The sequence below is a fragment of the Octopus bimaculoides genome, chromosome 1 (genome assembly GCF_001194135.2).
Source record: "Octopus bimaculoides isolate UCB-OBI-ISO-001 chromosome 1, ASM119413v2, whole genome shotgun sequence".
Taxonomy (NCBI): Eukaryota; Metazoa; Mollusca; class Cephalopoda; order Octopoda; family Octopodidae; genus Octopus; species Octopus bimaculoides.
In genome coordinates, this window is record NC_068981.1 from 192,588,191 (window position 1) to 192,598,720 (window position 10,530).

Consider the following 10,530-nt stretch of genomic DNA (forward strand, 5'->3'; position numbering starts at 1 on the left):
TATATACATACATACATACACACACACACAACAGGCTTCGTTCAGTTTTCGTCTATCAAATTCACTCACAAAGCTTTGGTTCGTCCGAGGCTATAGTAGAAGACACTTGCCTAAGGTGCCATGTAGTGGGACTGAACCTGTGATTGGTAAGGAAGCTACTTACCACACAGCCACTCCTGCACCTATGTGCCTATCATTTTATCATAGTAAAACACTGAAGCCTTCCCACCAGAATCTATCAAGTTGTATACATAAAATAACAGCAGAATATATGAAGACTGTAAAGAAATAATTGACCAAGACTTAGCCAAGTTCAAAATTATACAAAAACAAAAGAGCAAAAGACAGAGACAGGTGCTGGAACAATTAGTTTGAGATTAAGATAAAATGGAAAAGTTTTTGATGTTTCGAGCCTATGCTCTTCTTCACTAGAGTGGTCAAAGTGCTTTTATAAGTTGAATATATGTGTGTGTGTATATGTTTGTATATTAATTTACAGAAGAGTGATCAGTTGACCAAATTTCGTAAGTTATGTATAAAATGCCTTGTGGTATTTGTTCTGTTTCTTTTTATGTTCTAAATTGAAATTCCTCTAAGGTTAACTTAGCCTTTCATTCCTCTGGTTTTGATAAAATAAATACTAGCCAAGCACTGATGTCAATATAATTGGCTGTTTCTGCAACACGAATTTCTAGCTTTGTGCCTTTCTCAGGAATCAGTATTAATTTGTGATAAAAGACAATATTGATAAAGTTAATTCTTGAAAGTTTAATGTCATTCTTACCAAAATACACAAAACAAAATAAAATAAAAAAACCTACATCAATTTGTTTTGTCTTTCAGCTTCTAATATTGAGGGATGTATCCAATGATAAACAAAGAAGTGATTTAATACAAATGTTGGAAAATATTAACCAAAACATAACGGTATTTGTACCTGTAAATGGATTAGACTATAATCATGTAAGATAAACCTTAATTTCCTTTGTCTTATCTTATTCTCAGACTATTGATTCGATTAAACATTTGTAGAGTTAATTATCAACATGAGCGTGGTCATTGCGAGTGCCGCTGGGCTGGCTCCTGTGCAGGTAGCATGTAAAAACACCTTTTGAGCATGGTCGTTGCCAGAACCGTTCGACTGGCCATCATGCCGGTTTCACATAGAAGTACCCACTACACTCTTAAAGTGGTTGGCGTTAGGAAGGGCATCCAGCTGTAGAAACCTTGCCAAATCAGATTGGAGACTGGTGCAGCCTCCCGGCTTGCTAGTTCTCAGTCAAACCACCCAACCCATACCAGCATGGAAAGTGGACATTAAACGATGATGACTGGTGCAATAATATGATGCTTCCACAACAATTTTTCATAGTGTGTACCAAACTTCAATTGCTACCAAAAATTTATCAATTTATTTTTTGAGATGATCAACAATGTGATTAATATTGCAGAATATTCAATAACTAAATCAAATACTAACAAGTATTTTACATATTCTACAATATCTATAATGCTTTGGGTGAAAAAATAAAACTGCTATCTATCTATCTATCTATCTATCTATATATCTATATATATATATATATATATATATATATATATATATATATAGTTGAAACATGGAACAAACTACCTGCATCAGTTGTTAGTTGTTGAGACATTGCATCCTTTAAAACCTCCATGCTTCCTGAAATTCACCAACACTACACCTGATCTTCCCTCCCTCCGTATGCATGCACACATGTATATCACGACTCATACACTGTTCACTTTCCTGACTTTTGTACATAATTCTATGTACTATACATGCACCTTTGATTAGTTGTAGTGCACCTGAGCAGTATACGCAATAATTTCATTGTTATTATTATTATTTATTATTATTGTTATATAGTTTAAATTTACAAAAAAACAAAAGACAAAGACAAGTGTAGAAACAACAAGCAGGTGTATTAGTTTGACACTCAGGAAAACTGGAAAAGTCTTTTACATTTCAAACCTATGCTCTTTGACAGAAAGGAAGAAGAGGAAAAAATGGAGAGAGAATGAAAAAAAAAACAAAAAACGGAGAGAGAGAAAAACTGTAAAGTTCAATGGTCCAACATGAGATATATGTATATCTCACATGCGATATATATATCTCACATGCGATATATATATCTCACAACCCTGGCTGACCAAGATTGTATTCTTGCACACACACATTGATAGATAAATAGATAGATAGTGAGAGAGAGAGTGAGAGAGACAGAGAGAGAGAGACAGACAGATAGCTAGCTAGCTAGATAGATATAGTGATCCTGCCTTGGATATACAGTGGAGTTGTATCAACGACTCAGTGCAGTATTGGTACAACAAAAATTTGTGCTCCAAAATAATAAAGTGAAGTTAATAATTCTTGTGTGTTTTTGAATGGCTAATATATATGTTTCACCCCGTGATTATGTTATAAAAAACATGTCTTTTAAAAGATAACAAATTAAATTTGGTTTTCAGAATTTAAGCACACAAGATGTCATGAACCATGTGGTTGCCAGAAAGATCTACATTGATTCTGACACTGAAGCATCATCATATAAAACTTTGGCAGGTCAGAGCGTTCGGTTACAAAAGAGTTCCTCAGGTGAAGTAAGTGAACTGCAGCCTTTCTTTCTTCTCTCAGCTCAGTCTTTCCATTTGTTGAATCATTTTAAGGGAGAAATTTTTAGTAAACATGATAAATAAAAAAAATATTACCACCAGATGTAGTGTGGCTGTGTGGTAAGAAGCTTTCTTTCCAACCACATGGTTCTGGGTTCAGTCTCACTGCATGGTACCATAGGCAAGTGTCTTCTACTATAGCCTCAGGCCGACCAAAGCCTTGTGATTGGATTTGGTAGACAGAAACTGAAAGAAACCCATTGTATATATATATATATATATATATATATATATTTACAGGGTGGCCCAAAAGTAGGTTTACAGTTATCATGTAGGCACTTTAAATTTCTTTTAAAACATTGTATTACATTTGAATTTCTATCTTACAATCATATTGTTTATGCACATCTTAAACAGACAATGTTTAATCTCTCAGATGCTCAAAATGTCCTCCTTCGACATTGCAACATTCTTTAAACCTCTTCAGAACACTCTGACACAGTGTGGCACAAATTCCAATCTCCATCAATTTCAGTGAATGTGCCAGAAATGTAATCTTATAATTCATTTTCTGTTTTGGGATTCTTCTCATAGACCTAACATAGTGTCAGGTCAGGTGAATGTGGTGGTCATTTGATGCTGCCCTGTCTTCCAAACCAATGCTGTGGAAAGGCTTGGTTAAGGTAGTCTCTTACTGTCAACGCATAATGTGGAGGTGCTCCATCTTGCTGGATAATGGTTTCATATATTTTTATAATTAAGATCTAAACTGTTAATATATGAATGTGAAAGAGGGGCCACCCTGTATATATGTATATGTTTGTGTGTCTGTGTTTGTCCCCTCACTGTCACTTGACAACCGATGTTGGTGTTTACGTCCCTGTAACTTAGCTGTTAGGCAAAAGAGACTGATTGAATAAGTACTAGGCTTACAAAGATTTGTTCACCTAAAGGCGGTGCTCCAGCATGGCTGTAGTCAAATGACTGAAGCAAATAAAAAAATGGAAGATGTGATGCCACTAAGCATTTTGCCTGGCAAGCTAATAGTTGTGCCAACTCATCACCTCAGAGCTAAGAATAATTGTGGTTTCAAATTTTGGTACAAGGCTGGCTATTTCGTGGCAGGGAGTCAGCTGATTTCATTGACCCCCTATGCTCAGCTGGTACTTATTTTATTGACCCCAAAAGCATGAAAGGTAAAGTTGACGCTGATAGCATTTGAACTCAGAATGTAAAGACAGGTGAAATGTATTTTGCTGCCTCAGAGCAGTGGTTCCCAGCCTTTGGTCTGCAAAGGTAGTACTGGGTGTCCGTGAACCAAATTCAAAATTTCATATATATATGTGCCTATATGTGTGTGTGTGTGTGTGTGTGTGTGTGTGTGTGTGTGTGTGTGTGTGTGTATATATATATATATATATAGCGAGAGAGAGAGAGATCTGCCAATCAAATTGGCAGATCGAAATGATCGTCAATGAATCATTATACAATCTCCACATAATTAATTAAATCAATGGCTAACTAGCGCAATTGACCTGCTTCTTCTTGTGTTTGTTTCTCCATTCTCCACTTGATTATATACATATATTGCTGGCTTGCCAGACCTCAGTCAAACCGTCCAACTCATGCCAGCATGGAAAATGGATGTTAAATGACAATGATGATGATGATGATGATGATGATACCTTAATACTTCGATATGTTGATAGATTTTGGCCAGTATTTGTTTTTTTCAGTTTCTCTATACCAGACGCACTCACAAATCTTTTGTTATCTTGGTGTTATAGTAGAAAACACTTGCTCAAGTTGCTGTGAAGTGCGATTGAACCCAAGATCCCATGGTTGGGAAGCAAGCTTCTCTGTCACCCAGTCATATCTTCACTCGTACTCATAGTGGGCATTAAAAGGATAATGATGAAATCCTGTAGTAAAGATTGTTTGCCAATATAACATGGCAGTCCTGATTTAGGACTAATGTTGCTGTAATTTAGCCCCAGGAGACATTGTCTCAAGCTGGCTATACGACATGATCTGTGTCCTTATATTTTCGAAAAAGGGAATCTGTGTCCTTATATTTTCGAAAATATAAGGATACAGATCGTGTCATATAGCCAGCTGGAGATGATGTCTCCTGGGGCTAAATTACAGCAACATTAGTCCTAAACCAGGACTGCCATGTTATGTTGGCAAACAATCTTTACTCTAAAGTACTGTTGCTGAATATCTCTTGTTGTGAGATTTAAAAATAGTAATGAAATCTTGTATTTCGTAAGAACTCATTTTATTTTATCATTAATACTTATTGCTTCGTCTCATTCAGCTCTATATTATACAAGAAGAAGTGGTAGAAATAAGAATTCTTGAGACAAACATCTTAAACATGAATGGCTACATACACATCGTGGAAACACCTTTGTGGTATAACTACAAAGTAACTGCTAAGGTAAGTCAATTCGAAATACAGTTTCTATTTTCTAAGCTTTATTTCTATGTTCTTAAGTAATTACCAAACAATAAGTTATTTCAAATATATTAAGGAATAGTTACCTTTTTTTCATGCCAATCCACATAAGACCACCACTGACTATGTGAAACAAACTGTTCATTTGATGTCTATTCATTTTGTCCATCCTAAATAATGGATAGCCCAGTTAATTTGACAAGAGTTATTAAATAATTGTTTCTAATTCTGGCACAGGGCCAGCAGTTTTTGAAGGGACGGGGAAGTCGAATACATTGACCCCAGTACTTGACTGGTACTTATTTTATTGACCAACTGCATAAAGATGAAAGGCAAAGTCAACCTTAGCAGAATTTGAACTCAGAATGTAAAGACTGATGAAATGTTGGCAAGCATTTTGTTTGGCATCCTAACGATTCTGCCAACTCATTGCGTTAATGATTATTAAATAATGAAATAACAAATAAAGTAAAAATAAAGCAATAACAAATACTAGATTCTATACTTTCATATTTTTATTGCCAAATTTTTACACCTTATAACACCATAAGGTGTAAAAGATGTGATGGAAATAAGAATTCTTGAGAGAAACATCTTAAACATAAATGGCTAAATACATCTCCAATGTAATGTAGAAGTAAGTCTGTTGAGTGGATTCTAAGAAGAGGCACCAGTCTCAAGTTTGGTAAACCAAGTTGGAATGTCTTTGATGCCAGGTTTCATCAGTCACAGCTGATCTGGAGATACACAATAGCAACAGCAGCAACAATCAGAATATAAACTTTTATTAATGTCAGGTATTTATATTCTGTAATAATTCTGGAACTGGTCAGCAGCTAATATGATTTGCTGCTGTCATTTCATGTCCACTTTTCCATGGTTGCATGGGTCAGATGAAATTTGTTGAGACAGATTTTCTATTCCTGGATGCCCTTCCAGTCACCAACCTTTGCCTGTTTCCAAGCAAAATTATGTTTCCTCTTCCAATTTTTTATGGAAGACTGGAAATGCTTCACTTGTGCGATGCTGATGCCCTTTTGCAACCATTCACATGTACACATGCACACATGTGCACACGCACACATGCATATGCACAAACACATGTACATACATGCAGACACACACATGCATATGCATGCACACACACACGCACACAAACACATACATACACACATGCGCGCGCACACACACAAACATTACATACAAAACACACTAACAAATACTTATTATTTTGACTATTTCTTTGTAGGTGAAGGAGGAGGGACCGCATCGGGTGAGTCTATACAGTTTTATGACATGTTAAGGTTTGTCTGGTCTCTGTTAACTGCTAGTAAAACTAACTCTGATGACTGTTACTAATAATAACTATATTAACTATTGCTATTAAATACTACAAAAATTTATTTTTATAACTATTACTAACATTATTAACTTTTACTAACACAAGCAACTAACTGTTGTTAACACAAGCTACATTAAGTGTTACAGATAATAACTATATTACATATTAGTAACCTTAGTTCTATTCACAGCTAGTATTCTAATTCAATTAATTCTTTCTAACAGTATTACCTGTTATTAACACTAACTATTAACTTGTATTAATACTACTTGTACACAAAATCCATATATATTTAATTCTTTATTGCCCACAAGGGGCTAAACATAGAGGGGACAAATAATGACAAAGGGACTAAGTTGATTACATCGATCCCCAGTGCGTAACTGGTACTTATCTCCACTATCATTAGTCATGCTAATCCTACAAAGTTACTAATCATAACTCCATCATTTTTGGATTATATTACTTGTTACTAACCTTAACTTTATGAATTCTTTCTTACTCATATTACTTATTACTACCTCTAACACAATAAAATCTGACCACCTTTGCTAATTCTTACTAACACTAACAATATTAACTATTACTAACCCTAACTATTAGCTATTATTTAAAGCTTTACTAACAATTACTGACACTAATTCATGTAACTATTTCTAACTATTAATTATAATGCTACCTTTATTTACTATTTTTAACATATATGCTGTCATTGAGAAGACTCAGTAAGTAAAGTGAGATCACAGCCAAAGCCTATACCAGTGTCGCATAACCAGGCCATTTAAAAAGTACCTTTGAATTGTCAGGTGAGATGCTGTGCTTGAGGAGACTTGTTGAGTCAAGTAAAATCAAAATAAAAATCTAAATCACAATCAGAATCTCAATCAAAGCAAAATCAAAAATAGAAATTGTAGTCGTGGGTCATTGCCAGTGCTGCCTGACTGGATCCTGTGTTGGTGGCACGCAATAAGCACCATTCATGTGTGGGCCTTTGCCAGTGCTGCTTGACTCTCGTGCTGGTGGCACGCAATAAGCACCATTCATGCATGGGTCATTGTCAGTACCACCTGACTGGCTCCTCGTACCGGTGGCACATAAAAACCACCATCTGAACATGGTCGATGCCAACCCCCACTGCCCCAAATGGTTCCTGTGCCTGAGCCATGTAAGAAGCACCATCCAAACATGGCTGATGCCAGTGCTGCCTGACTGGCTCCCATTCCAGTGGCACATAAAAAGCACCCACTACACTCTCGGAGTGGTTGGTGTTAGGAAGAACTTCCAGCTGTAGAAACATTGCCAGATCAGATTGGAGCCTGGTGCAGCCACTGGCTCTCCAGACCTCAGTCAAACCATCCAACCCATGCCAGCACAGAAAATGGACGTTAAATGATGATGATGATGATGATGATGACAGTCTGTTAATTTTGAACAACACAAAACTACCAGCAGTAGTTTTATTAACTATTTATAACACATAAGTACATTATTAACCTGGATTTTTATAAACTTTTACTAACCTTATTCCTACTAACTATTTCTAATACTACTAATTGTTACTAAAGTTATTAATAATTACTAACTTTGGCAATTGTTACTGAGCTTAACTACACTAATTGTTTCTAATACTAACTCTTTTTTTCCCTCCATAAACTTTCACTAATCTTAACTTGGGATTACCTCCGGCCATCCTAATTGTTCCTTCATGCACTGCATGTGCTGAAAAGTTCCTGGCTTTAAGGGTATTTCAAAAGGCCTGGCTGGAGACCCAACTTTCTGATTTCTTTTACAGGGTTGAGAAAAACTGAAGGACTGCTGCAATAATTGTGGGAATCTGAGAGGGGAATATGTTGATTAAAATCATAATTAGCTGATCCTCTTGTATTTTCTTTCAATCAAAGCCAGAAATTTTTCAGCACCCCTCTGTGCTTTACCTAATTATTCTTCTTAAGAGTGCAACTGTCTGGAATTCCAACTAACCTGAGGCCTACGTTATTCATGGATGCTGCCTTCTGTCTTAGATTTATTTTGTTTCTTTTATTCTTTTACTTGTTTTAGTCATTTGACTGTGGCCATGGTGAAGCACTGCCTTTAGTTGAACAAATCGACCCCAAGACTTATTCATTGTAAGACTAGTACTTATTCTATCAGTCTCTTTCGCCAAACTGCTAAGTTACAGAGACGTAGACACACCAAAATCAGTTGTCAATCGATGGTAGGGGGACAAGCAGAGACATACAAATACATACATACCCACGATGGGCTCCCGTGTTGCTGGCAAGTAAAAAGCACCATCTGAATGTGGCCAATGCCAGCACCCACTGACTGGCTCCCATGCTGGTGGCACGTAAAAAGCACCATCCAAATGTGGCCGATGCTAGGACCACCTGACTGGCCTGTAAAAAACACTATCTGAACATGGTTGATGTCAGGCCCGCCTAATTCGGTCCCGTGCTGATGGCACGTAAAAAGCACCCACTACACTCTTGGAGTGGTTGGCGTTAGGAAGGGCATCCAGAAACATTGCCAGACCAGATTGGAGCCTGGTGCAGTCACTGGCTCTCAAGACCTCAGTCAAACCGACCAACCCATGCCAGCATGGAAAACGGAGTTAAACGATGATGATGATAATGATGTGTGTAAGACAGCAAGCTGGCAGAATTGGTAGCACACTGGGCGAAATGCTCAGCAGTATTTCGTCTCTTGCTATGTTCTGAGTTCAAATTCCGCTGGGGTTGACTTTGCCTTTCATCCTTTCAAGGCTGATAATATAAGTACCAGTTGAGCACTGGGGTCAATGTAATCAACTCATTCCCTCCCACCAAAAACTGCTGCCCTTGTGGAAAACTTTGAAACCATTATATAAAGATGAGTGGAAGTCATCAGGGTGGTGCTGGAAAGAGAGACAGTGGAAACATGATGTCAGGACGAACCCATTACTAAAACTTGGGACAGAAGACATAACAGGAAAAAAAAAACAACTTTTTTTTCTAAGGTGAAAGAAAGAAAGAAATGGGGGAAAAAATTTTACTATGGGGTGTAGGGATGAGATATAAAGAACAAGAAGAAATTTATAGAAGAATGACAGAAAATGAAACTAGAGAGAGGAGGGGGGAGATAGAACCAAATTTCAGCAATGAGCTAATTTCTAGGCACGTAGCTTAGTGGTTAGGGTATTCAGCTCATGACTGTAAGGTTGTGAGTTCAATTCCCAACAGCATGTTGCGTCCTTGAGCAAGACACTTTATTTCACATTGCTCCAGTCCGCTCAACTGGCAAAAATGAGTAGAACCTGTATTTCAAAGGGCCAGCTTTGTCACATTCTGTGTCAAGCTGAATCTGAGAACTGTTAAGAGTACATGTGTCTATGGAGTGCTCAGCCACTTGCATGTTAATTTCACGAGCAGACTGTTCCATTGATTGGATCAATGTGAACCCTTGTCTTCATAGAATCTTCTGTTTGTCTCTCACAATGAATCATTAAATATTCTCCATTTCTTTAATGTTTTTCTCATTCCTTCTCTCGACAGGTTGTGGGGGTCGTCTTAGGTGTGTTTTCCGTGTTGCTCATCATCTTGTTGATTGTTCTATACAAGAAATATGCATCAAATATTTTCCTCTGTGACATTTGGCAAAGATATAGAATGGTAAGTATTAAGATGCCTTTATAAAGGTATTTCCAAATATTTCTTAGGTATAGAAGTTAAGAAAACATGTTTTGCATCTGTGTTTCCTTGGTTCAATCCCATGGTTTATCAGCAGCCGAGGCTGAGTGTGTTCAACCATAGCCTCAGGTTGCACATGAAATTTGGTTGAGCATCTGTGCATAAGCCTTTCATACACACAAATACACATATCAAAGTGTGTGTGTGTGTGTATGCATGGGTGTTTACATTCTGCACTGAGATGACAAGTTTCCCTGCAACTTGGTTCTTTCAAAGCAAAGTGGAATAAAACTCCCTGACTTGAAAAAACCAGATAAGTTTCAAGACAGAAAGAGCAATGCCTCAGTAATAACCCATGCTAGCATGGAATCATGGATGTAAAACAAATGATTATATATATATATATATATATATATATATAT

General features: G+C 36.9%; 1 protein-coding gene across 1 annotated transcript in view; it reads left to right on the plus strand.

Annotated features, from left to right (window-relative positions):
• The window catches only part of LOC106871609 (stabilin-2), a 68,702-nt gene extending 58,573 nt beyond the window's left edge, over nt 1–10,129 (plus strand). The window contains exons 37-41 of the mRNA XM_052973009.1: nt 844–963; nt 2,497–2,628; nt 4,961–5,083; nt 6,351–6,374; nt 9,974–10,129. Coding sequence (XP_052828969.1) covers nt 844–963; nt 2,497–2,628; nt 4,961–5,083; nt 6,351–6,374; nt 9,974–10,114 — 540 coding nt within the window. The 3' untranslated portion in view covers nt 10,115–10,129. The remainder of the gene's footprint in view (nt 1–843; nt 964–2,496; nt 2,629–4,960; nt 5,084–6,350; nt 6,375–9,973) is intronic.
• The last annotated feature ends 401 nt before the right edge of the window (nt 10,130–10,530 follow it).